We start from the raw sequence: 27,941 nt of genomic DNA, 5'->3' as shown, positions 1-27,941 counted from the left end.
CGTATATTATGTACTTAATTGATCCCATAAGGAATACGGCTAGAAAATCCAAGAAAACACCAAACAGAACTGTAAATGTGGCAAATATAATTTGATTTAATCAATAAACACAATTATTTAATTATATGTTTCTGCATGATTTCTACTCTCCATTATCAGATTGAACAGTTTGTCTCTGAGACATTTTTGAAGAAGCTTGATCAAACCATGGTGGACCTTTTGGAGGTAAATGTGCATTATTATTAGTTGTCTGTGACTGATTCATCCTGGGTGAGTTATAATGTAGTGCATAAAATGATCCATTCTTTCTTTTGCAGAGCAATCCTGGCCATCATATCTTCTACAAAACCTTCAGTGACCCTTTGTATGTGGCGATTTTTAAAATGTTGAGGGACACACTATACTACATGAAAGGTAAGGGAGGTGATGAGATTCTTTAATATTGTAACATGTAACGGATAAAACCCATTCATTATTTAATGTTGTGAAACATCCGCTAAGCAAGTTAGTTCCTTTTTTTTTTTTTTTTTTTTTTTTTTTTTCTTTCCCCAATTTAAAAGTTACAGCAGCTAGAAACAGCTTTTCCTTCCCAGCCGCTCATGATTATTTATTTATTTATTTATTTAATTTAAAGTTAATTAAACCAAAAAGCGCTGATCAAACTCGGAATGCAGAAAGTCTTCTGTACTGAAGGCTGTTCCATGGGGAAAAAACCCACTCACTGACCTCTGGCACTGCTTTCATAAATGTCTAATTAATATCTCTTTCAGAAAAGTGCACCATGTCAAAGATTATACATTTTCATTTGTTAAATAACAGCACATTAATTATAAGTGATCAAAAACTTGGTACAAGTTGGTTGCAGAAGAACAGAAAGAACAGAGGATGACGTGATAATAAATGGGAGGGGCTTAAGTGTATTAAGTATGACTAGTCTGCTAAATGCTGTAAATGTATTCAACTATTAAGGCTGAAACTTATAACACGGTCTAATCGTAGGCATAAATGTATGCAATATATTATACATAAAAACATACTCGCAGGAAGACACACAATCAGCTTCATTAATCATCCAATGTCTCCAAATCTTAAACATGTTCAATGATTGCTGTGCACCAGCTCTTTTGTGCAAATCACACAAACTTGCAGTTAATGCATTTGCAGTCCCTTCATGCAGATTTCATTTGAATGGACAATGTTTGCCTAGACAATTAGAATTATGCTTATATACATATTAGCCCCAGTGCACACAAAAGCGAGTGTTCTACTGATTTTTCCATTGATTAATTGAGTAATCGGATAAGAAGAACTTTTTGTTTACTAAACAGCAATACTAAACTAAACAAGAGAAAATAAGCACGGTATTTTAAAATGAACAAGTAATTTGTTTCCTTTTTAGAAAATTTGGATTATTATTGCTGGAATTGCATACAAGAATATCTGTGAAAGCTAAACCCATTTAGTGCATTTAATTGCCATATTACAACAAAATGCACATACAAATATATACATAAAAAAAAAAAAAATAATAATAATAAAAAAATAATAATAAAAAATAATTAAATACTTAAACATTTTTAAAATATATAACAATCTAAATGCACTATACAGTGTTTTCTTTATGTTTAGAAACTTTCCCTCATTTTTTTGCCTGAATCATCTCTTTGACCCTTGATTTTTTTTTTCTCCCCGTTCTTCCATTTTTTCATTTTGCAGCGTCTTCTATGTTTACCTATACAGAGCACTCCAGAGTTTAGCTGGTGGTGCATCAGTAATAATGGTCTGTGGGGAAACACAGTGCTTTGCCTTGATACTTTTTTTGTATTCAAGTTACTCGAGGAATTGATTCAGCAATAAATTAAACAAACTTAAAAAACAAGCGTTTGAAATTATGTGCATATTCTAAATCGTCAACAATTAATATTTTTGAACATAGTTGGATCTATTGTTTTATTTGCAGACCTGCAGACGTCTTTTGTAAAGGAAGTGCATGACTTTGTGCTGGAGCAGTTCAGCAGCAGTCAGTCGGAGCTTCAGCGCATCCTGCATGACGTTGAGTCTTTGCACAGCGAGCTGAGCCCGCTAAAGTTACGTTGTCAGGCCAACGCCGCTTGCGTGGACCTCATGGTGTGGGCTGTCACTGAGGAACAGGGTAAGAGCACCATTTGGAAGAGTTTTCAGCTTCGTCTGTTTTAAAGACCACTCATAAAAAAAGTTAATTTATGCCTGTTTTGTGGTGTCCGTGTTCAGCATTTTGTTTATTTGAGATGCCACAATCCACAGTAGTGGTTAATGGCTTATGTAAAAGTGGACAATTGATTTTGATTTATGCTTTAAGAATGTGTTAGTGTCTTCAAAATTTTATTTGTACATTTTATTATTTATAACTTTGTTTTCTTAGGCATCTACGATTATTTTACAGTGGTAGTTGTAGGTGTTATATTACAGCCAAAAAATATTTAATCTTGTTCGTTTTATCTCTGTCCCAATTCTATTGTGGAGAGTTGTGATTTTTTTTGCCCAGTAGGGGGCTCACACGCCTGCCCTTTCCCATTGCTTTGCTCACCAGGAAGTAAAAACCAGGAAGTTTTGATTAATCATTTTGCTATAATAAAATACATTTGTTTATACTGATTTGCAAATTTAATCAGCGTACTGCTAGTAAAAGATCAGGGATGAGGCATTTTGCTATTTGGAGTCATCCCTGTTTCTTTATTATAAGTAACCCAGGTAACGCTTCATCTTTTAAAAACCTGCTTATTCCAGAAGTGAAAAGGAAGAAACTGCATTTATTCCAACTTCACCGTGACAATCAGAAGTGATTAGGCTTATGATTATTCTGCTGTGATGTTGATTCACAATGTTAGGAAGTCACAATTGACTAACAATAGCATCTTTTAGGTATCTTTGGACAGATTAATTGTTCTTATAACTGCTTTTGGTTAACTGGCTTCTTACCCAAAAAGACCTTTGGATGAGTTCTGGACAGAAAAATTTAGTTTTGGCAATATCTTTGCAAGAGTTCATGCACAACGATATCCAGTGGCTTCTCCCTGGGGGGCACTCGTCTGCTCATTTACTTTAACCTTATGCAGTAAGGTTATGCTGGTCGGTATACCCTGCAAGTCTTTCCTTAACAATATATTAAGTTAATTTGGGTCTATTTTACTTCCTGGTAGGTGCTGAAAATCTTTGCACCAAGTTGTCTGAGAAGTTGCAGTCAAAGACGTCCAGTAAGGTCATCATCGCACACATGCCTCTGCTGATCTGCTGCCTGCAGGTTGGTACCGAAGACCTGAGCCAGACTTTAATTTAAAATCGTCTTCGTTTTTATGGTGATAGTAAACAGAAACAGATCAAAGTGACCACTATAGTGGGGTTTCTGTCCATTTCTATGTAAATGCTACATTTGTGCACAGTGAAAACATTTGTGAGGTTGTAATATAAGAAAATTATACTATAAGAATGGTGTTACTATAAGGAAAAGAAATTGATAAAATCTATATAGATTACTCGAAAGTGATACGAATAATTATCTGTTATTGCTGTTCTATTGATGCTGTGTTTTTCTAGGGTCTTGGGAGGCTGTGTGAGCGCTTCCCGGTGGTGGCTCACTCTGTTACTATGTCTCTGAGAGACTTTCTGGTGGTGCCGTCTCCTGTTCTGGTCAAGCTCTATAAGTACCACAGCCAGTATTCCAGTGGTGAGACCACAATTTTGATATTATTTTTGGGAGAAATTTACCAAATTGGTACCAACTACCAATTTATATCACATACATGAGGACACTTGAAATGACTCACTTTCCTCCATTCTGAAAAAAAGGGACTGGTGAGATTAAGATCCATGTGACAAACGAGCATTCCCAGTCCACCTTCAGTGCCCATGCAAGTAAGAGAAGCCAGCCGTCCATGTATGAGCAGCTACGAGATATCTCCATAGACAACATCTGCAGGTAAGCGGATGATAGAAATGACCGATTTTTTACGTCATGCTGTAGTGAATGTATAGTGGAAAATGTTCAGATTTATAGGCTGTGGAGTAAAAATTATTCATATTTAATTTTTTCCCCAATTTAGTAAATTATTGTATTGTATAAATTGATAATTAATGTGATTTTATAATGCACTACAATGCAGCAGTTTTCCAGGTTGTTTTGTTCCTTTAGCTTGTATCTCATTTATTTTCCATTTAGGTGCTTGAAAGCAGGACTAACTATGGACTCTGTCATTGTGGAGGCGTTTCTGGCCAGTCTGTCGAACCGTCTTTACATCTCCCAGGAAAACGACAAGTATGGCTATTCACTTAACCCCTCAGGAGCTGAAAAACATCATTCTATGTTTTATTTATTTTATTTTTTTTAATAAATCAGCTGTTCCTTTACATTTGAAAGCAGCGTCACTTGAATGCTACTACTTCTTTTCTAGGGATGCTCATCTAATTCCAGATCACACCATCCGAGCATTGGGCCACATTGCAGTGGCCTTGAGGGACACACCACGTGTGATGGAACCCATCCTGCAGATCCTTCAGCAGAAGTTCTGTCAGCCACCTTCACAGCTCGATGTGCTGATCATTGACCAACTGGGCTGCATGGTCATCACTGGCAATGTGGGTTTTACCAGATTATTTTTTTTTATATAAAGCAGCAGCATTATGATTTAAAACCACTAGGTAAAAACATTTTCTTTATAAAAATAAGCATTTTTTTGCACTGGGTGTTTAAGGCAAAACTTTTCTTCTTAGTTGAGCAAACCAACATTTGGGCTTTTTTGGAACAGGCGAATTTATATTGCGATTTTCACACACAGTTTCATTCTATTCAACTAATAGTAATGGTACCTGGAGACAATTTATTTAGGGAGTCTCACAGCAATGTGAGTGAATATTTATGCAGTGTTTGTGGAAACTCCATGCTCCTGTAATATTGGTTATTTTTTGTAGATTCATGACATCACATTTCCACAACATCAGCTTGTAACTCTGCAAATGTGAATAAAGTTATTGTGCTGAATGCTTATGCACTGTACTGTATATGTGCAGTTACTAATAATATTAATTTTAATTAAATACCCAAATATTCTCTGCTGCTTACTGAAGCTATTTGAAAATTGTTTAGTAATTAATTATTGACTGTGTTTTAGCAATACATATACCAGGAAGTCTGGAACTTGTTTCAGCAAATAAGTGTGAAAGCCAGCTCGATGGTGTATTCCACCAAAGACTACAAGGATCATGGATACAGGTAATTACACATCACCTCCTGACATTCAGCAGTGCACATCATACATACAATTTGGGATTTTACACGATATACACCACTAAATAACTTCTTCACATAAATTTGCTAATTATGGCAATCACTGCAAAGATTTCCCCACTGTGGGATGAATAAAGTGTATCTTATCTTATGGATCTACATCAATACAGGATATTAAGGAAATCAGTAGTAGTTGCTGAAATAAATGTAATTATCATTGTTATACAGGAACAAGTACAGACAATGATTTTGCAAAAATAATTTTTTGCAATTTTTAAATAAAATCCTGCAATCCACGATGCAATTAGCTAAGAATGAAGGGTCATAGTGAAGCTCCGGTCACTGAACAATACACCTCCACAATGATGGAACTAAAATGAACATTCAGACATCCAGTGCCACTCAGATGAGGATGGTTTCTTCCTCATTTCATCCAAGGGATTTTTTTTCCTCGCTTCAGTTGCCTCTGGCTTGCTCATTAGGGATAAACTTGCAATTGTTAGGAACAAACCTATAGGAACTAATACAGTCTTTTATACAACTTTATAGCTGCTTTATCTCTGTAAAGCTGCTTTGAGAAAATGTCATGAGTTAAAATTGCTATATAAATAAAAATTTATTTAATTGAACATTGTATACCAGATACAATAGAAATTTGCTCTATGTGGACAAGAGAATTTGGACACCTGACTTTTGGAGCGTTGGAGGCACATAATTGTATAGGATGGCTTTGGATCCAATAGCATAACATTTTTCCTAGAGTTGAACTAGGAGCACAATCCTGTACCAGCATGGCATTGTCCCTTTGCACAAAGTCAGCTCTTTGAATATATGGTTTGTTGAACACCTTTGGAATGAATTGGAATGCTGACTGCACCCCAGGCCTCCTCACACTACATCTTTACCTGGTTTTACTAACACACTTATGGCTGAATTAGCAAAAATCTCCACAAGCACACACCAAATTCTAAAGGAACATCTTCACACATAGAATTCTTGTGGTCAGGTGTCCACAGACGTTTGTCTATCTATGTTTATTGATGATGTATCGAAGAGTGGGTTTTGTTTATTGTGGCGTTCCTTTATTAACCTCATTGCATTCTGGGATCTGCTGTAGAATATGGCTAACCCTGAAACTTTAACATAATGAAATAAAGTTTCCCATTTATCCTGTATTGTTACATTCCTGTCTCTGCAAGGCAATCTCAGCTTGAAGGCATTGCCAATCATAAGATAATTGTTTTTCACAACACAACATTTTAATGACGTCCTCCCAATACGGGTTGTGTTGTGACTTTCTGAACTCTTTAGAACAGAGGGTTTAATAATAGTTAATTATAGTTCATTTTTCCCCTGATAGCAATAACCTAATTTTTAAACTGTGATGTCACTTTTTTGTTGCGTGTTTGCAGGCATTGCTCCCTGGCTGTGATTAATGCTCTGGCAAACATCGCAGCAAACCTGCAGGCTGATCAGAAGGTGGACGAGTTACTGGTAAACCTGCTGGAGCTGTTCGTTCAGTTGGGCCTAGAGGGCAAGCGTGCTAGTGAGAGAGCCAGTGAGAAAGGCCCAGCACTTAAGGTATACACACCTACAATTTTTAAAAGTCAGGAGAGACATGTCTTAAAAAAAAAGGTATAACATATCTCTAATATATATATATATATATATATATATATATATAGATAGATAGATAGATAGATAGATAGATAGATAGATATAGATAAATATCCATATATAATTCCACATGTGTAAATTCATAGTTTTGATGCCTTCAGTGTGACTCTACAATTTTCATAGTCAATAAAATAAAGAAAACTCTTTGAATGAGAAGGTGTGTCCAAACTTTTGGTCTGTACTGTATATATGTGTGTATATATATATATATTATATATATTATTTTTTTATATATATATATATATATATATATATATATATATATATATATACACACACACACACACACACACACACACACACACCGGCCACTTTATTAGGTACACCTTACTAGTATTGGTTGGGCCCTCTTTTGCCCTCAGAACTGCCTTAATCCTTCATGGCATAGATTCAACAAGGTACTGGAAACATTCCTCAGATATTTTGGTCCATATTGACATGATAGCATCACACAGTTGCTGCAGATTTGTCGGCTGCACATCCATGATGCAAATCTCCCGTTCCACCATATCCCAAAGGTGCTCTATTGGATTGAGATCTGGTGACTGTGGAGGCCATTTGAGTACAGTGAACTCATTGTCATGTTCAAGAAACCAGTCTGAGATGATTCGCGCTTTATGACATGGCGCGTTATCCTGCTGGAAGTAGCCATCAGAAGATAGGTACACTGTGGTCATAAAGGGATAGACATGGTCAGCAACAATACTCAGGTAGGCTGTGGCGTTGACACGATGCTCAATTGGTACTAATGGGCCCAAAGTGTGCCAAGAAAATATCCCCCACATCATTACACCACCACCACCAGCCTGAACCGTTGATACAAGGCAGGATGGATCCATGCTTTCATGTTGTTGACACCAAATTCTGACCCTACAATCCGAATGTCGCAGCAGAAATCGAGACTCATGAGACAAGGCAACGTTTTTCCAATCTTCTATTGTCCAATTTTGGTGAGCCTGTGCGAATTGTAGCCTCAGTTTCCTGTTCTTAGCTGTCAGGAGTGGCACCCGGTGTGGTCTTCTGCTGCTGTAGCCCATCCGCCTCAAGGTTCCATGTGTTGTGCGTTCAGAGATGCTCTTCTGCATACCTCGGTTGTAACGAGTGGTTATTTGAGTTACTGTTGCCTTTCTATCAGCTCGAACCAGTCTGCCCATTCGCCTCTGACCTCTGGCATCAACAAGGCATTTGCGCCCACAGAACTGCCACTCACTGGATATTTTCTCTTTTTCGGACCATTCTCTGTAAACCCTAGAGATGGTTGTGCGTGAAAATCCCAGTAGATCAGCATTTTCTGAAATACTCAGACCAGCCCGTCTGGCACCAACAACCATGCCACGTTCAAAGTCACTTAAATCATCTTTCTTCCCCATTCTGACGCTCGGTTTGAACTGCAGCAGATCGTCTTGACCATGTCTACATGCCTAAATTAATTGAGTTGCTGCCATGTGATTGGCTGATTAGAAATTTGCAGTAACGAGCAGTTGGACAGGTGTACCTAATAAAGTGGCCAGTGAGTGTGTGTGTGTGTGTGTGTGTGTGTGTGTGTGTGTGTGTGTGTGTGTATGTATATATATATATATATATACATACAGTCTCTCGCAAAAGTGAGTACACCCCTCACATTTCACATTTCAGCAACCATTTTATTATATGTTCTCCAAGGGACAATGAAATGAACATTGGATATTTTTTTAAGTAGTCAATGTGCAGCTTGTAGAGCAGTACAGATTTATTGTCCTCTAAAAATAACCAGCTTCAAAAAAGGCTTACTTCTGGGACAACGGGCATGAAAACTGACTTGTTGCAACGTGCGCTGTATGGTCTGAGCACTGACAAGCAGACTTTTCATTTCAACAACCTCTCAAGCATCTTACAGCAAAAGTCATGGCCCCCAGAGAGCTTCCAAAGCATGAAAGAGATCACATTGTACAAAGGTATCAGTTAGGAGAAGGGTACAAAAGGGAACACAGTGACGTGACATGATGCAACAGTAACATTACCAAGAATTTCATGTCCATCCAAAATGTATAAATTGATAAAAATACGAAAAGAAAACTACTCAGGGGGGCTGCCAAGAGCCTTACAGCAACATTAAAGAAGCTGCAGAAATTACTAGCTATGTAGTACATGTGAAAACAACCTACTGTATTCTTTATATGTCTGGGCTATGGGGTAGGGTGGCAAAACGGAAGCCTTTTCTTACGAAGAAAAACATCCAAGCCTGGCTAAATTTAACAAAAGAACACATTTGAAGTCTTCCAAAAGCATGTGGGAAAATGTGTTATGGTCTGATGAAAAAAGGTTGAACTTTTTAGCATCATGCTTCGGGGCTGTTTTTCCTTCGCTGGAACTCAGGAGGACTGCGCACAGGAGATGCCCTCGCAATCTGACCGATTTGGAGCGTTTTTGCAAAGAAGAGTGGGCAAATATTGCCAAGTAAAGATGTACCATGCTAATAGACTCATACCCAAAAAAGACTTCATGCTGTTATAAAATCAAAAGGTGCATAAACAAGGTATTAGTTAAAGAGTGTGCATATTCTGGTGTTACGTCTACGTTTAGCTAGTTTTATTAATTTAGTTCTCATTATTACCAGCATAAGTGGATTTGCTGCAGGTTATGGACCCATTGTACTTACATTAAAGAGTTAACACACTATAATGTAGTAGGATTATAATGTAGGAGTAGGAGCCCTTACTTATTCAAAAGTCCATAATGAATTAGTAAGCAACATGGAAAGCGATAGTGATTTGAAACATACAATTTTTATGAGCTTTTGTACTTCGCATTTAAATTGTTTTTTTCTCTTAGGCTTCAAGCAGTGCTGGTAACTTAGGAGTGCTTATTCCAGTCATCGCAGTGGTATGAGATTAATTCCTTATCTAAAACAAATGTGAAAGCCAATTATGTGCATAATGACATACAATTTTTTTACTCCCCTGTGCATTGTGTATCAAAGACTGTCATGGACTATAAGAGCAAAATGAATTTGCTTTATTTCATTTCCAGCTGACCAGACGTTTACCGCCGATAAAGGAGGCTAAGCCCAGGCTGCAGAAGCTTTTCCGAGATTTTTGGCTCTATTCGGTTGTCATGGGCTTTGCCGTGGAGGGCTCAGGTGAGTTGTTGTTATGGCTGTGTTATCCTAGTGTACAAATAGTAAATCAAACTACTAAACAAGTGAGTGTCTTGCAGTTTTCTGTGCACTCATTTCATGATGACGGTTTCAGGTTTATGGCCAGAGGAATGGTACGAGGGTGTGTGTGAAATTGCCACTAAATCCCCCTTGCTGACGTTTCCTAGTGGAGAACCTCTGCGCTCAGAACTGCAGTACAATTCGGCTTTGAAGAACGACACAGTTACTCCAGTATGTTTGATTCAAATCAATTGTGGAATCTTTTGGAACTTAATTAGGAGCATGTGATTTAGTAATGACATTTAAGGTTTTTCCTGACTTCTAGTAGAGGTATATCTGAGGAGCAAGTGTAGGATCACGATATATACAGCAAAGTATTGTACAGATCTGTATTTTAATAAGATGCACTGACTGTGGTTTTGCTGTTTTGTAGGCTGAGTTGAACGATTTGCGAAGCACCATCATTAACTTACTGGATCCTTCACCTGAAGTAGCTGCTCTTATTAATAAGCTGGACTTTGCCATGTCTACCTACTTGCTTTCAGTGTACCGGCTGGAATATATGAGGTAAAGTACTTCAGCAAAATATGCTTTATATTTTGTGAGGAATTAAACATGATTGAGGGCTGTTAGAAAAAGAAGAATGGAAAAATATTAAATGACTGTGTGCTTTGATTCAGGGTTACTGTTACTAGCCCACTGTTAATTGTTTTTCTGTCACGGCACATCTTAAATTCTTTCATATCTCTTAAACATCAGTGTTTTACCAGTAAACGTAGTCGAATGTTATGATTTTTTTTATGCTTTGTTACAAACAAGCAACACTATAAAGACAAGTTTTTAGACACCTGATTATAGGATTCATATGTCCAATTTTACATTTAGTACCCATTTGATTTTTATAATCACCTCCACTCTTCTGGAAAGATGTTCCTCTAGATTTTGAAATGTGGATGTTGAGATTTGTTCTCATTTAGCACAAGGGTGTTAGTAAAGTCAGGTACTAATGTATTGTGAGGAGGCCTCGGGTGCAGTCAGTATTCAGATTCATCCCAGAGGTGTTCATTATGTTCAGATTTATTAAAGGCCATTTGAGATTTTCTACTACAACCCACGTAAACCATGGAGCATGCTTTTTGCACATGGACAATAGGATTAGGTCTTCTTTTTTAAGTGAAGAGAAATTTTTATGCTAATGCATGCAAAGACATCAAATACAACAGTTTGGGAAAAGAACCACATATTTATTTGTCCATATAGGTTAATATAGCCTGCAGTAATTTATAGGTTTATATTTAATTGCTAAAACAGAAATGTAATCAACACTTTGTGATATAAGTAAATGTAATATTAAATTGTAATATTTAAATAAACTTAACAACATCCAGATTTCTTTCACAATAGAGGCCCAGACTTTGAAATGAAAATGCTTTATAATACAAATTTTCTATCTACAGAATGCTGCGCTCTCTGGATTCAGACCGTTTTCAGGTTATGTTTCGTTATTTTGAAGATCGAGCCATCCAGAAAGACAAATCGGGTAAATGGTCACTACTCGTGCATAGCAACTAAACATTGTGGTTATATGAAATCCATCATATGCTTTTTTATTTCCCTCTTCTTTCTCAGGAATGATGCAGTGTGTAATTGGGGTTGGTGAAAAGGTCTTTGATGTCTTCCTTCAAATGATGGCAGACAAGGTAGGCCCTGAAATTCTGCAGTTTGAATGGAGGGGAAATAAAAGAACGTGTTGAGCGCTCACGCCTTTTATTTCCTGCATCAGCCCAAGACTAAGGCTCATGAAGAGGAGCTGGAACAACATGCTCAGTTCCTGTTGGTCAACTTTAATCACATCCACAAACGGATCAGGCGTGTGGCTGACAAATACCTCTCGTCCCTTGCTGAAGCGTAAGCATGCAATTCTTCTTTGAAAGCACTCCATGGATTTCACCTGTAGTGTGCAGTTGATGGTTAAAGCTGCTTTTATGCTAGGCATTGAATTTTAGCTGTCAGTGTTTGATCTACATGTGATTCAGGGGACAGTAGCCGCAAGGTAACGAAAAAAAATAAAAAGATTGTCATGAGTTAACACGAGATTAATGGCAAGTTAATCGCATATTTTTTATCTGTTCTAAATATACCTTAAATTAATACTTTTCAGGTTTGTATTACTCTAATCAACATGGGCATGGAGAAATATGGATGCTTTATGCAAATGCTTTATGTTATGTTTATTATTAGTCAAACTATACTCAACATAGAGCATGAAGACAAAATATTCTTGTAAAGGTTTTAAAGTAATTATGGTGTTTTAAATTACGTAAATCATCAAACACCAAACCGAACTTTTGCATTGTTTCCACACGGACATTTTATTTGCCAGATGTGTGCACCATATCGGATTTTAGTGCATCAGTAAAACAAATGTTTATTGATTCAAAATGATTTATTTATTTATTTATTTTTTCTTTTTTCATATCTGAGTAAAGAAGGGCATTGAGCATCTTTTATAAAAATGGTCAAACAAAATTCACACTGCATTATTTGCGGATTAATAAATAGTGCCGTTAAAATGAATTTGCATTAACACATTCATTTTGACAGCCCTAATATTAATATTACCCCACAGTGTGTAATAAATATTTATTTTCGTTTTATCACTGAACATGTGTTTGATAGAGTTAGGCTAGTCAGTTAGCTGATACTACCTAGAAAGAAGTAATATTGTTGTTATGGTTACACTGTGTCATTTGAGCTGCATATGAGCACAAAAAGCAAAATGGCCAATGCTTTTTTGGAAGTATTAACAAAGCCTAAAGGCCACGCTCATTCACAGTGACAGTCAGGGAAACCTGGGATTTTGCAACCAGCTTGACATCAATTTTTGACATTTTTAAGAACTATTTTTGATTGTTCTTTCTTAAACGCTTTCACTTTTTTCCTTTCATAACACCATTTTTAGAAGTGGTCAGAGAACCGGTGGTACGGTGTCCATGAATGTCAATGCCACAAATGTGAACATTTTTAAACTTGTCTCAAGGAGCCGAACTGTCCACGAAAAATACCAGTTTGAATATGACTGTTACTCTTACTGCTGAATATGACAATTTTGTTTCCAGCTTCCCTCATCTGTTGTGGAGTGGCCGTGTTTTAAAAACAATGTTGGACATTTTGCAGACGCTCTCCCTTTCGCTCAGTGCTGTGAGTTTACACACCAATTCTAGTCAGTGTTCTCTGTGTCTGTATTTCATATCGGTGTCACTTTATCCCTTAATAACTTTTATTTATTAATTTATTTTGCAGGACATTCACAAAGATCAGCCATATTATGACATACCAGATACTCCTTATCGTATCACTGTTCCTGATACATATGAAGCCAGAGAGGTAGGAATCAGAGGCAGCAAAGTTCCCTGAATTTTATGTGATTATGTACATGTTCCCCTTATGAGAGAAAAGTAATACCTACTGGATAATTGTGGCTAAATAACAATCAGTTAAAAACTAAAAATCCTTTTTTTTTTTTTTCTTTTTTTTTACTATTTATTTATTTTGACTGTAGATTTTCCTATTATTTATTATGAACAGTTATTCACTTATGAACCACATTCCTTAATTGATTCAAAATGTTACTCAAATCTGGGTATTAAATGATTAAGCAGTAGATAACGTGTAATAGAAAACATTCTAATGGGAATTATCTGTTTATATATTCTAGTGTCATTATCTAAACTGTATCATTAATAATTTTTAAGTTATTGCTGAACTGTAAAATTGTAATCGTGGTTAAAATGCAATGTAATGTTGTAATTACAACACAATGTAATGATGTAATTTCTGTAATCACCTGATGCAGAGTATTGTGAAAGACTTTGCGGCACGCTGTGGTGAGATTTTAAAGGAAGCCATGAAATGGGCACCTTCTGTCACTAAATCCCATCTACAGGTGAGTTCAAAACGAATCTACAAAACGAATAATACCGCTCTAATGAATTTCTCTTGTATGCGATTTGATTATTAGAACTACGAGTTGTAGATGGGTCTGAAAAGCGCACACCGGAGGTGAAAAAATAGAACAAAGACAAAACAAAGATAGAACATGAGAAAGAAACCTTAAGAGGCAACAGCCTTAAAACGGACCTGAATCGTTACTGCAACACACGCACATAAAAACACATTTGTGTTTTATTAGTTCTTTGCTCATTTGCCACCATCCGTTAGATCACTCCTATGATCCAATAGATATCCGGTTGTGTAGACTATCAAGAATTCAGCTGCAACTTTTTGAACTGCTGCTAATATTGCATCACAGCTGAACTGTCATTAGCTCACAGACAAGAGTGTTGCTCCTTTGGACTTTTAAGCATCGAGGAGCTCATGATCTACAGACAATAGGGCAATTGCTTTTCTCTTGTGCCACTCAGAACATCTAGAACAGTTTTTATTATGGTTTGGTGAGTTTACTCACTAAAGTAAGACCAAAGTAGATGCTGTAAAGATACTGTAAAGACGTTGTAAAGATAATTTCCAAAAAGTAGTGTATACCCAAGTGTCATTTAGAGCACAGACTCATAAGCAGATGTTGATTAACAGTTGGTCCTAATGTGTTTTTTATGTACTGTAGGAATACCTAAACAAGCACCAGAACTGGGTTTCGGGTCTTAGTCAGCACACAGGCCTTGCTATGGCTACAGAGAGTATCCTGCACTTTGCAGGCTACAACCGACAGAGCACATCTTTGGGGGTGAGTCCTCAACAACGGACAGCAACCACGCAAACACACACACACACACACACACACACACACACACACACACACATGATTCTGATGGATGTATGGTTAATACAGTGAATACAGTAACATATCAAAAGGTTAAGTACTTTGTATGAATTGGGATTTATACATTATTATTGTTAGTAATAATATTTATTATTAAAAGTATAACACTTGGGGTGCTGCTAATGAAATGAAATGAAATTAAAATGAACTGATTAGCGGAAATTATAATCCAGGAAGGGTTATACATTTAATAATAAATATAATATTTAAATATTTAATTTAATTATTATTAGCGGAATGGCACAGTGTAATATGTCATGTATTGTTCATCTGACATAATTTTAAAACATGCTAAGGACTAGATTAATTTTATTATGTCCTGATACATATAAACCTCATAGGTTGTGTATTTCCATTTTCACATCACATGGAAATTTGACCCTATGCAATGCTGATTTACATTGGTGAAACTATTTTCCAGTAATCGCACATCCTAAAGTGTTATCAAACCACTGCAATTTGCCAGTTATTAAAGCTTTTTGCTATTTATAAAATAATATTAAAACAAGTACATTTATGTAAACCTACTATTTGAATTACAGCCACCACTATTGCATGAATTGCTGCTGTAGAAACTTAATCAGTATAGAAATCACATGATGATTTCAACTGCATTTCATTATGTTGTTATTCATTATGTTATTATGTTTAGCCCAAGTTTAATAGCAGTCATGTGAATAAATGTGCTCTGCCTGCAGACCAATCAGCTCACAGAGAGGCCGACATGTGTTAAGAAGGATTATTCTAACTTCATGGCATCGCTGAACCTTAGGAATCGCTATGCTGGAGAGGTGTGTCCTATTTCTTGATATATATGCTGGTCTTTTTAATGAAACTGGACTTATTGTACAGTAGTAACAAACTGTGTGTGTGTGTGTCTGTGTGTGTCATGTAGGTAGCAGGGATGATCCACTTTTTAGAGGCGACACAAGGTACCTCAGACCTGAACAAGATAATGGTCCGGCTGCTTAATGAGGCTCTGGAAAGGCAGCAGCCTGAAGAATTTACTGAGGCTATGTTCAAAATGGCAGCACTCCTTATTACCTCTAAAGGCAATGAAAAATTGCTTCCTAGAATAAATTTCATTCAATTTGAACGTTGTATTTACAATATTTATTTTGCTTATTTAGAAGTTGGGCAAAGTGGACTGAATTGTTACAGAATTAATGTTCTTGTACTTAGACTGTGACCCACAGCTTCTGCATCACCTGTGCTGGTCCCCCTTAAAAATGTTTACTGAGAATGGCATGGAGACGGCTATAGCCTGCTGGGAATGGCTTCTAGCAGCTAGAACTGGCGTGGAAGTCCCGGTACTGCAGAGTTTTTCCCACCTCTGTCATTTTTCATAAAAAACAAGATATAAATAAATCACCTTAAATGAAAAACTTCTCTCCTGTAAAAACAGTTCACCCTTCAATATGTATTCTTTGTTTGCAGTTTATGCGTGAGATGGCAGGTGCCTGGCAGATGACTGTGGAGCAGAAGATGGGGCTGTTCTCTGAGGCAGCAGTGGAAGCTGATCCACTTGCAGCGTCTGAGGAGAGCCAGCCCAAGCCTTGTGCCCCGAACGTCATCCCTCATTACATCTGGATTGAGGTTAATCAACTCATTATTGTCTTATTTAGTGTTTTGAATTCTCAAACCTGATTGGTCAACAGGTGTTGATTCATTTTCTAGAACAGCGTGTGACATAATGTCTCCTGCACTAATGTCTCAGTGTTTTCTTTCCCTTTTTTACTGCATCCATTCTAGCACATTATTGTTTCAGTAGTAACAGCGATTTGGCATACAAGCACATATCTGAGGACAATTTGTATTGTAACTATAAAAACTGTACAGTGTCACACTTACGTATGCTTTCTAAGTTGATATACTCTTTCAGAATCTGGAAAATGTTAATAATTAAAAAATGGTGATAAAAGGGGTTTAGATGCGTTTTGAGGTTTTATTTTGTACCGCTAACATCTAGTTCACAAGACACAATAATATCCAAATGTAAACAAATGAACACAAAGTTTACATCTGCTTGGCAATAAGTCCATTGTATAATTGGCCAATCTTCATAATAGCATTTAGCACTCCAGGAACTGCATATTATTTGGTTTTCTGGCATCTCTTGTATCTGACCCCTTTTCCAAACAGCGACTGTCCATATTTTCACACTGATGGAAAATTACACAACTCTTACAAAAGTTGCAAGCATTCATTAAATCTCAAGGAGACACAAGGAAACATAAAGAGCAAGAGGAGTGTAAACTTTTGAACAGGCCGATCAGTGTCGGTTATTATTTTGTTTAAAAAAATAATAGTAATAATTTATTGACCTTCAAAAGCTACTAAATAATAATTGAAAGCTAATAAAGTATTTCTGTTCTCCCAGTTTCTTGTCCAGCGCTTTGAAATCGCAAAGTACTGCAGTGCGGACCAGGTGGAGATTTTCGGCAGCTTGCTGCAGAGGTCTCTCTCTCTCACTGTGGGAGGCTCGAAAAGCAGCCTAAACCGGCATGTTGCAGCTATTGGACCTCGCTTCAGGTTCCTTTTATGTTCCCTCCGATATTTGCAGTTTCATATCCCATTAATGTGTAACATAATAAGAAAATAAATTTGTAACATATATCAGTGTAACATTTTTGGAAGTCATCTAGTCAATTTTTTCGCATGCAGGTTGCTGACACTCGGTCTTTCACTTCTCCATTCCGATGTGGTTAGCAACGCCACCATCCGCAATGTGCTTAGAGAGAAAATCTACTCCACTGCGTTTGATTACTTCAGGTACTTTGTTCTATTCCCACACAACCTTGAGAAGGATTTAATCACTAATCCCAAAAACTATAGATTTAATTATTTAGTGAAAAGTATAGCAATCATTGAAACTTTACTAAGACCGGTTTATAAAAACTGATGCCTTTTCATTTTCAGCGTGGCATCGAAATTCCCTACTCAGGGGGACAAGCGTCTCCGGGAGGACATCAGTGTCATGATCAAGTTCTATGCCAGCATCCTCTCGGACAAGAAGTACCTAGCCGCTAGCCAGCTCGTGCCACCTGGTGAGCCTGGCGCCAATCCCCCTCAAAGCTCCCTATCCGCTGGGATTTTCGGATCACTAATCGTTTCCAGCACTTCTCCGATATCGATCTTAAGTAAGCCTGCCTTGCTCCGCCTGTGCTGACTTGCACTGCCTTGGGAGCATGCCATCGCAGTTCCAATTTGCCACCATGCAAATTTGAAGCCTGCACTTCAGAAAATGCACGACTTTGTCACCGCGGCCGCCGATTTATCAATTTGTTGGCGAATTGACAAAATGGCTCCGCCCCCACCCCCATCTCCCCCACTAGTGCCACCTTTGCTAACTATTGTAGAAGGCATTCTCTCATCCACACATAGCACGCTCTTGTAGAATGCATGGCCATTTTATTTTATTTTTTAGAATTAGCGGAATAATTTTAGACTCCATCAGCCCCTAGAAGACCCCTCCATCCGTGTTTTGCACCCCAGACACAAGAATGCACCTAAGGAAGCTGATATGGTTTGAAATTGATAGTCTTTTTGTACTACAGGTATTACTGATTATCCATTCAGATAGCAAAAGTTAGATCGAATGTGCTGGAATTACAAATAGGAATCCACCTGTGTGATATTTAACTGGTAAAAGTTAGTTGAAATTATACGATTGTAAATGATAAGGAAATGGAAATAAACAGAGAAAGTATACACCTGCATATATTAAAGGAAATTTTGCTTCACTTTGGCAGACAATCAGGACCCTTCTCTGAACAGCCTGTCGGTGATGACTGCGACTGACCCCAGGAACACCATGGACATGTCAGTGGGCACGCGCCAACAAAATGCCCAGGGCTGGATCAACACCTACCCGCTGTCCAGCGGAATGTCCACCACTTCTAAAAAATCGGGTATGAGTGCTCTGTACTGTTTACGTAATTGTATAATTGTGTTAAACTTATGCTCCATGTGAGGCATTGAGGTCCAGGCTAGCAGTGTACATCAGGATCGGAATGCTACAAGTCCCAGCAAAAATATACGACCCAGCACATATTTATTCATTCAGTATATCAGCAACGGATTTGTTGGTTTTTGGAAATTTTTTCGTTATACATTTTCTACATTTTAAAGAAAATACAATGTGTAGGTGCAAACAAAAACTTAATGCCCAAGACAGGATTGTTCTGATATTTGCCTGTATTGTATCTACATTTCTTGCTGTAACATGCTAAGTGCTGATGCTGTTATTTTTCCAACCGCCACGTTGTTCCAGTAATTATCCCTTACTTTCTTTTTTTCTTTTTTTTAAATAGGAATATCAAAAAAGAGTAACAGAGGCACTCAGCTGCACAAGTACTACATGAAGCGCAGAACACTGCTACTTGCTTTACTGGTAAGCCACTATTTTGTTTTAGAGCCAGTCTTTAGATTGCTTTCTCAAGTGAAGCCCTTTGTGCGCTCAGCCTGGTAAATCTCTCCCATCTTTTCCCGACCCAGGCAAGTGAGATTGAGCGTCTGACCACATGGTACAATCCACTGTCCACCCAGGAGCTGGCCATCTTTACAGAACAGTCTGTAGAGACCAGCATTGCTAATTGGAGGTCCAAGTACATTACTCTGAGTGAGAAACAGTGGAAGGACAATGTCAACCTAGCCTGGAGTATCTCTTCCTACCTTGCCTTGCATCTCCCAGCCAGGTATGTAAAGATAATTTAGTTGTATAGCTGTACAACTAAGATATTGAAATTCATTAGATTCTGGTTAGCTACTGAGTAATAAATAAAAGTTGGAGCACAGTCTGTGGCACAACAGAAGCATACTCGCCTATTCATTAGGAGATTGTGACAAATGACACATGCATTTATGTTCTTTTGGTGGTAGAAGTGCAACAGATCACAAAACTCACCGTTCGGATCACATTACGGTTTTTGAGTCACAAATCGGATAATTCTTTCGTATCAGCAAAAAGGGGGAGGAGACAAATATAATTTTTATTTATTACAAGAAAAGTTACAGGGAAAAAATGCTCCCATACATGCGATTTGAATGACGAGGGAGGCTTTTCAAGTTCTTCTGCTCCTCTGCTAGCCATTATTGTTAACTGATTAGCATGTTCCACTTTCATGGACACATGACTGCTCTGTGTAGTTTTGAATTTACTTTAAAAGCAATACCTCAGGAAAAAATTGTCTTTCATTCTTGCCATCGTTAAAAAAAATTAAGATTAATCTGCATGTTAAAAAAATTGTATTACCGTATTGGAATTAAAATGGGCTTGAAAATAAGCTGTTCAAGTGATTAACCAGGACATTTACCGAAAACACTTCATGATTTTTACTTAGTTAAATTGTCTGGACTATTTGTTGTTCTTTAAATACTTATTTCTCAGATTTTTTTTGTAAAACCACTTGATTGATATAACATCTTCCCAAGATGAAAAAAAAAAATTAAAAATGGCTAAAACACGCTATAATGCTGTTCACCTTTTAACGACCCGTTTTGCAGGTTCAAAAACACAGAGGCCATTGTGGCTGAAGTAACCCGGCTGGTACGGCTAGACCCTGGTGCAGTCAGTGATGTCCCAGAGGCAGTCAAGGTGAGATGTTTTCTCACCTTGGGGAGTATGGGAAAAAAATAGGAAATTGTGTTGCATTTTTATGGCAAAGACACAAAGGAGTAATAAGAGAAATTGTGGTGGTGGGTGTTCAGGTGCAGACAGACAGATATGAGCGATTAGATTGGAGTGTGTGATTTAGATGTGTGTGAGTAGCCAGTAATTAACATGTATGCCAGCTTGTGATTGTGGGTTTTATATTCTGCGTACTTTCTTTTTTAATATTACTTTCAATTGACAGTTCCTGGTGACATGGCACACTATTGACGCTGACTCGCCTGAACTGAGCCACATCCTGTGTTGGGCCCCTGCTGATCCCCCAACTGGCCTGTCCTATTTCTCTAGCATGTACCCTCCTCACCCCCTTACCGCCCAGTATGGAGTCAAAGTGCTGCGTTCTTTCCCACCAGTATGTACCACCAGCCATTGCCATCATGCTTTATACTTGACTATACTTTTTCCTTTAACTATGAGGTTTATCACAGTAGTCTTTTAATGACCGATACGGTGAATAGAAACAATCCTTTCCGATAATAAGATGTGATGGCATGTCTCAGATCAACCTGATTCGATTAAATTTAAAAAAGGGAACATACACTATATGGATAAAAGTATTGAGACACTTGATTTTTCTTGCTTTATGTGGTTTTGCTGGAACAATTAAACATTTCCTAGAAAATTCTAAAAAACCCATGCCTTAACATAAACACGCATGTCATCACCAGTGGTCGACGAAGTACACAAACCATGTACTTGAGTTAAAGTAGAAAAATATTACTCCTGCTCCGCTCTTTTTAAACTTTCACTTAAGTAAATGCACAAAAGTATTTGTCTTCAAATGTATTTTAACATCCAAAGTACTATTATTTGTTATGGCTATAATGTCCTATTACACGGGTCTACAAGGAGAAAGCCCCGGAAATGAAAGTATCTAAATTTTAACGGGAATTGGGTCACTAATGAAGGAAAATGAACTCCTTAGTGTTTTTTTTGGCTCCAGTTTCCAAGATACAACTTCAGGTCAAAATTGCATCAAAATTAGAAGGGGTTACTTAATAATGCTTTATAACTTTTCTGCAAAAGTTGATATAGCAATCAGAAGGATGCCTTTTAATTATTATAAATGTATCTGTTTAGTGATGACCAATAGCATTGGTGCTCAGTAATGGTTCCATTCATACCCAATTATTTAATGGGACTGAAGTCAGGTCTCTGTGCAGGACAGTTTTTTCATTCCATTCTTAACACACATGACTTTTTGGAGCATGATTTGAGCACAGGTGAATTAGTGGACCCTTTATTTCCAGTGGAATGCCCATATATGGGTGTGACAGCCAGATCTCCACATTATTTTAGCCATATAATATGCCTGCTTGGATTTTCTTATCAGTGTTGCCACATCTGACATTTAATGTTATGCGAAATCTTTTCATGATCGAAACCAGAATTATTTTTGTCGAACATCCAAGGATGTCAGTTAACATATACCTTTTTCACTCTCTGTAAGGATGCAATTCTCTTCTACATTCCACAAATTGTACAAGCACTCCGGTATGACAAGGTAGAAAGTTTTGCTTGCTATCCATGTTTGTAATACACACAGGATGCTGATTTCTTGTGACTCATGATGCGTGTTCTTTGCTATTTCTGTGACAGATGGGGTATGTGCGTGAGTACATACTGTGGGCTGCGCAGAAATCCCAGCTGCTTGCCCATCAGTTCATTTGGAACATGAAGACCAACATCTACCTAGATGAGGAGGGTCACCAGAAGGACCGTGAGTAACTGGCACATGAGCATTATAGCTTGAGTTCGAATTAATATATCAGTAGTCATTTATTAAGAACACAGGCAGTCACTTGTATGATTTCTCAGATGTAATTACGGGTTGAGCAGATGTGCTGTTAAGTAGACTCTCAAATGGCTTTTTTGGATCTGATTTTATTTTCATCCAGATTACAAACTTGCAGTTGGTTTGTTAGTTGTACTAAAGATGTGTTTAACACTCGAATTTTTTTGTACAAAGCTGACATTGGCGAGCTGCTGGAGCAGATGATGGAGGAGATTATAAGCTCTCTGTCTGGCCCAGCTAAAGACTTCTACCAGCGCGAGTTTGACTTCTTCAACAAGATCACCAATGTCTCAGCCATTATTAAGTATGTTGACTCACACCATTTAGTACAAAGAAAACTTAATTGTTGTTCCTGAGATTCACAACCTGCTGCTTTCTTCTTGCCAGGCCTGTTCCAAAAGGAGAGGAGAGGAAGAGAGCTTGCCTCAAAGCCTTGTCTGATATCAAAGTTCAGCCAGGTGAGTGTTTGTTTTTGCATCATTTACGTCTTAGTACATTCTTGGTTTATTATTTTTTTGTATTCTCTTTGATTTGTGTTACATTGGTTTTGTCCTGTTCACTCTTCCAGGCTGCTACTTACCAAGCAATCCTGAAGCCATTGTTCTAGATATTGACTACGAGTCAGGAACTCCTATGCAGAGGTGCGGTTTCTGAAAGAGCCTAAGCAAAAGAGACACATTATTACTGTAATAATACATGACAATATCAGGCTCACTGTAGTGCTCAGTGTTTGTATGACCGGCTGAAAAAACAGTCAGATGTATGTGGTTATGGCTAAAATACTGTTTCAAATAGTCCCACTTACTACTGCACTACTACTGGTTCAGTCATTGATCCCAAATTCCAAAGTGTGTTTAAAAAGGTGCTAAAAAACTAAATTATTGAAAGATGAGAAATGAGAGACTGATAATTGTAATACAGTGTAAAATTGTGTACAGTTGTCAGTTAGTCAATAGGGTAGTTAATAAAATTAAAAAAAATGAACATCTGTAACACGTCTTAGCTATAACATACTTTGACCCTTAACTTTAAGCAACCGAAATATACACTATATGGACAAAATTATTTCCTTGGGTTCACTTGGGTTCACACATGTCTCATAGAAAACTGGACGCAACCTGAATCATTTCAGCCTATGACCAGACATCAGATATCTAAATGTGATTGGTAATAGAGTCTGGTTAATGTTCGTAACTTGTGGTTATTATGCAAAAAAAACCAAAAAACATAATTTCATTTTAGGAAAGGTTTGTTGCATTCAAATACTAAAAAATTTTAAGTTCTTCTAATTTTGGTCTATTCATATGTTTTTATTTTGCAGTGCTGCCAAAGCACCTTATCTGGCAAAATTCAAAGTCAAGCGATGTGGAGTGAGTGAGCTCGAGAAAGAAGGTGTGTTGTATATTCCTCTCACCCTCGTTTTCTGTCTCAATCGTATCGTTTCATACAGATCTAACATAATCATGAAAATGCAAAATGGGTTTAAAAATTATTTTGCCAATTAATTAAATTGTATTTTACTAAACCTAAAAGCTACATGGTCCTATAGTAACATGCCCAGGTCAGGCAGAACAAGAGGTTATAATTTGATGTGAATTTCAAATACACTCATTTCCAGAGTTTCAAATGTATAAAGATTCAGAAGCCCATCAGCAGAATGTTCAGAGATTCTGATGTTAAAGTGACAGCATGCAAATCAGTTTTTCTGCTTTGAAAGATGAATTCACATGAAAGAAGCATGTTTGACATTCAACAAAATACAACAGAGAAATAAGGGCAAGAAATGCAAAACATATGATTGCTTGTCGTTATTTATTAATGCAGTTTATTATTAACATTTGTGATCAACATTAGAACAGTTTACATTTTTGAAACTATTTTGAATAAAATGCCTGCTTGTTTTTTTTATAAAAAATTAAATAGAATAAATCAAATTAATGCAATACACTTTTTTTTATTATATAAATTACATTAAGTAATCATTTAAATTCAATAAAAATTATTACATAAAATTGATTAATTAAATACATTACATTTTGTACAGTATCTCACAAAAGTGAGTACACCCCTCACATTTCAGAAACTTTTAGTATTTTTCTCAACGGATAATATTATAGAAATGAAACTAATAGAAATATATTTTAGAGTAGTCAATGTGCAGCTTGCATAGCAGTATAGATTTACTGTCCTCCAAAAATAACTCATACATACAGCTATTATTGTCAAAATAACTGCCAACAAAAGCCACATGTCCTGCTTGACAGGACCATACAAATTTGTGTATCTTTTATTAGAGTAGTTAAAATTTGCTTAAAGTACAATTCTCTCATACTGACCACTGGATGTTCAACATGGCAGCTCATGGCTAATAACTCTCTTAGGATGTAAGAATTAGAATTGTGGCTCTCCACAAAGATGGCCTAAGCTATACAAAAAACAGACGCATGAGTGCTGCCAGCTTTGCTTTAGAAATTGTTGAAGCAGAAGGTCCGCTTGTCAGTGCTCGGACCATACGCCTCACACTGTAACAAGTCGGTTTGCATGGCCGTTGTCCCAGAAGGAAGCCTCTTCTGAAGCTGGCTCACAAAAAAGCCTTTAAACAATTTGATGAAGGCAACCTGTGGAAGAGCATGAATTACTGGAACCATGTCCTGTTGTCTGATGAGACTAAGATAAACTTGATCTGGTGAGGAGTACCAAAAATATTGTGTCCTGCCTACAGTCAAACATGGTGGTGGTAGCATCATGGTCTGAGGCTGCATGAGTGCTGCTGGTACTGGGGAGCTGTGGTTCATGCGTGAAACATGAATTCAACATAGTGTGACATTCTGAACCAAAAAATTATGCCCTCCCTTCAGAAACTAGGCTAAATTGCAGTTTTCCAACATAGAAAATTACCACAAACACACCGGCAAGATGACAACTGCCTTGCTGAGGAAGGTGAAGGTGATGGAGTGGCCAAGTATGTCTCCAGACCTGAATTCTATTGAGCATCTGTAGGGCATCCTCAAGCAGAAGGTGGAGAAGCACCATGTGTTTAACATCCAGCAGCTCTGTGATGCCATTATGGAGGAGTGGAAGAGGATCCCAGCAACAACCTGTGCAGCTCTGGTGAATTTCATGCCCAGGATGATTAAGGCAGTGCTAGATAAGAATGGTGCTTACACAAAATATTGACACTTTGACCACAGTTTTGATATGTTCACTTATGTTGCCAGCTATTTTGACAGTAATGGCTGTATGTTGAGTTATTTGAGGACAGTAAATCTGTACTGCTATACAAGCTGCACATTGTCTAAAGTATATCCAATTTTCATTTCTATAGTATTGTCCCTTGAGAACATTTAATAAAATGGTTGCTGAAATGTGAGGTGTGTACTCACTTTTGTGATATACAGTCAGTGTATGTGTGTGTTTTACATTTTATATTAAATTTTCTAAAGAATTGATGTACTTACTGTAACTGTTCTGCTTATTTCAGCCTACTTTAACAAATGTCTTAATTCATTCCAATATATTATGTTATATATTATATAATATATGTTACAATATATACCATATCTTATTACCTACTGCACCTTCTGTACATTATTCACTCCCACTCCTGTACATATGGACCCATACCCTTATTTATAATAAGTAAATGTACCTTGCACAATGACAAAGTTTAATCTAATCTAATAGATAGATAGATAGATAGATAGATAGATAGATAGATAGATAGATAGATAGATAGATAGATAGATAGATAGATAGATAGATAGATAGATAGATAGATAGATAGATAGATTAGTCTTTTTGTTTACATTGCAGGTTAAACAAAATAAAATAAACCTTTTGTTTGTGTTTTATAACATTTATAAAGAAGTTCATATTTGGCCATACTGATAAACGTCAATACTGTGTGTGTACTGTGTTGATTCCAGGTCTGCGATGCCTCAGTGATTCTGTAGAGGATGGCGAAGAAAACTCTGAAGCTGCCCAGAAGGTCTGCTGGCAAGCTGCCATTTTTAAAGTAGGAGATGACTGCAGACAGGTTAGTGGTTTTACAAATATTACAAGGCCACAGCTCTTTGTAATAAAATGACCATAATTTTTTGATAATAGGTTGTATTTTTTGTGATAGGACATGTTGGCTCTGCAGATCATCGGGCTGTTTAAGAACATATTTGAGCTGGTGGGGCTTGACCTGTTTGTATTCCCATACAGAGTTGTGGCTACGGCCCCTGGAGTGAGTTTTATTGCATTAGACACATTAACTTACTGTGTGTTTTGCTTGATTGGCTTATGTAGTACCTTTGACTTTTTTTCATATTTGATTTAAAACTGAAAGAACACAGAAATAAATATACAAAGTGGTATAATACAAATATTTTAAGAATAAATAATGAGATTAGAACATGCAGATGCAAATAAAAAAAAAAATAAAAAAAACACTGCATGTTTCTTCCAGTGTGGTGTGATTGAGTGTATCCCTGACTGCAAGTCTCGTGATCAGCTGGGCAGGCAGACCGACTTTGGCATGTACGACTACTTTAGAAACAAGTATGGCGACGAATCAACCCTGGCTTACCAGAAGGTGACAGTTCTAAACTTAAGCTCTTTTCCTTTTAATCTTTATTATGCCCCTTTCCCTTTAATCATTTTTATGTAAAGAATAAAACAACAATAAACCTGCTCTTTCAGGAAAACAATCAACATTGTGGTGTCAATTCCACTCTAAAGTTGATTATTTTCCAGTAACAGCAAGGTGGTTTATTTACCTTGTACCAATGTGACCAACTTAAGAAATGAGCTAGTCCTGATGTTATAAACAGTCATTCCATTTCTATCCTCTCTTTTTTTTACTCTTTCTCTTGAAGGCAAAATAAACCTAAATGTAGTTAACAGGAACAGGAACCTTTTTAAAAAATATGCTCGAAAAGTGATTTCTCATAGAAAACATATCCATTTGAATATGTTTATGTGGATCATTACACTACAAACGTCTTGTGTAATACTATTAATTGTTGCAGCCAGAGGTACTATCTGAGCTGCTGTGAAAGAAAAATAATCAACATGCTCTTCCTTGAATAAGAATGTACAATTAAAGTAATTTTACTTTTATAGCACATTTTTAACAATGCACATTGTCACAAAGCAGCTTTACAGAAATCTGGCTATAGATGGAACATTGTCCTTAATAAGCAGAACCAGTTGCAAGGAATAACTCCTTGAGACCATGTGAGCATTTGAGAGGAACCTTTAAGCCTTTGAGGTGCAGCTTTGTAAGGAATACTGTGTGATATTGATTGGTACATTTAAAATAAAAAATAACAAAGCTTCAAGAAATTTGCTGTTGGGTTCAGCTACACTATATGGACAAAGGTTTGTGGACACCTGACCATTAGATTTGTATGTGATTTTTAAACATCCCATTTTACATTTAGTACAAGATGTTTAGATTTTGGACTGTGGTTGTGGAGATTTGTTCTCTTTCAGCTACAAGGGTGTTAGTAAAGTCAGGTACTGATGTAGGGTGAGGAGGCCTGGCATAAGGACATCATCCCAGTTCATCCAAAG

The 27,941-nt window shown here is 37.0% G+C and overlaps 1 protein-coding gene and 1 long non-coding RNA gene across 3 annotated transcripts in view; one reads left to right on the top strand and one right to left on the bottom strand.

Annotated features, from left to right (window-relative positions):
• The window catches only part of LOC310741492, a 126,674-nt gene that overhangs the window by 69,210 nt on the left and 29,523 nt on the right, over positions 1 to 27,941 (bottom strand). The gene's annotated exons all lie outside the window — the stretch shown is intronic.
• Positions 1 to 27,941, top strand: part of pi4kaa (phosphatidylinositol 4-kinase, catalytic, alpha a) — a 46,197-nt gene that overhangs the window by 13,853 nt on the left and 4,403 nt on the right. Inside the window, exons 9-50 of one of the 2 annotated variants that reach the window (XM_083569235.1) lie at positions 160 to 225; positions 318 to 414; positions 1,961 to 2,152; positions 3,180 to 3,280; positions 3,574 to 3,703; positions 3,826 to 3,955; positions 4,196 to 4,291; positions 4,428 to 4,611; positions 5,145 to 5,245; positions 6,673 to 6,841; positions 9,749 to 9,799; positions 9,947 to 10,055; positions 10,168 to 10,304; positions 10,507 to 10,640; positions 11,531 to 11,613; positions 11,703 to 11,773; positions 11,857 to 11,981; positions 13,193 to 13,274; positions 13,377 to 13,460; positions 13,930 to 14,019; positions 14,698 to 14,817; positions 15,612 to 15,704; positions 15,809 to 15,965; positions 16,096 to 16,223; positions 16,351 to 16,509; positions 17,294 to 17,445; positions 17,578 to 17,685; positions 17,833 to 17,960; positions 18,666 to 18,824; positions 19,227 to 19,306; positions 19,411 to 19,610; positions 20,419 to 20,509; positions 20,769 to 20,936; positions 22,035 to 22,088; positions 22,184 to 22,304; positions 22,554 to 22,683; positions 22,767 to 22,837; positions 22,948 to 23,020; positions 23,701 to 23,771; positions 26,306 to 26,415; positions 26,506 to 26,610; positions 26,833 to 26,958. In XM_083569235.1, the coding sequence (XP_083425361.1) occupies positions 160 to 225; positions 318 to 414; positions 1,961 to 2,152; positions 3,180 to 3,280; positions 3,574 to 3,703; positions 3,826 to 3,955; positions 4,196 to 4,291; positions 4,428 to 4,611; positions 5,145 to 5,245; positions 6,673 to 6,841; positions 9,749 to 9,799; positions 9,947 to 10,055; positions 10,168 to 10,304; positions 10,507 to 10,640; positions 11,531 to 11,613; positions 11,703 to 11,773; positions 11,857 to 11,981; positions 13,193 to 13,274; positions 13,377 to 13,460; positions 13,930 to 14,019; positions 14,698 to 14,817; positions 15,612 to 15,704; positions 15,809 to 15,965; positions 16,096 to 16,223; positions 16,351 to 16,509; positions 17,294 to 17,445; positions 17,578 to 17,685; positions 17,833 to 17,960; positions 18,666 to 18,824; positions 19,227 to 19,306; positions 19,411 to 19,610; positions 20,419 to 20,509; positions 20,769 to 20,936; positions 22,035 to 22,088; positions 22,184 to 22,304; positions 22,554 to 22,683; positions 22,767 to 22,837; positions 22,948 to 23,020; positions 23,701 to 23,771; positions 26,306 to 26,415; positions 26,506 to 26,610; positions 26,833 to 26,958 (4,836 nt within the window). Of the gene's footprint in view, positions 1 to 159; positions 226 to 317; positions 415 to 1,960; positions 2,153 to 3,179; positions 3,281 to 3,573; positions 3,704 to 3,825; positions 3,956 to 4,195; positions 4,292 to 4,427; positions 4,612 to 5,144; positions 5,246 to 6,672; positions 6,842 to 9,748; positions 9,800 to 9,946; positions 10,056 to 10,167; positions 10,305 to 10,506; positions 10,641 to 11,530; positions 11,614 to 11,702; positions 11,774 to 11,856; positions 11,982 to 13,192; positions 13,275 to 13,376; positions 13,461 to 13,929; positions 14,020 to 14,697; positions 14,818 to 15,611; positions 15,705 to 15,808; positions 15,966 to 16,095; positions 16,224 to 16,350; positions 16,510 to 17,293; positions 17,446 to 17,577; positions 17,686 to 17,832; positions 18,054 to 18,665; positions 18,825 to 19,226; positions 19,307 to 19,410; positions 19,611 to 20,418; positions 20,510 to 20,768; positions 20,937 to 22,034; positions 22,089 to 22,183; positions 22,305 to 22,553; positions 22,684 to 22,766; positions 22,838 to 22,947; positions 23,021 to 23,700; positions 23,772 to 26,305; positions 26,416 to 26,505; positions 26,611 to 26,832; positions 26,959 to 27,941 lie in introns of both variants that reach the window. The other variant, XM_083569234.1, reaches the window with a different exon arrangement.

Source organism: Silurus aristotelis, assembly GCF_946808225.1.
Source record: "Silurus aristotelis genome assembly, chromosome: 18".
Taxonomy (NCBI): domain Eukaryota; kingdom Metazoa; phylum Chordata; class Actinopteri; order Siluriformes; family Siluridae; genus Silurus; species Silurus aristotelis.
This window is presented reverse-complemented; position numbering and strand designations above follow the sequence as displayed.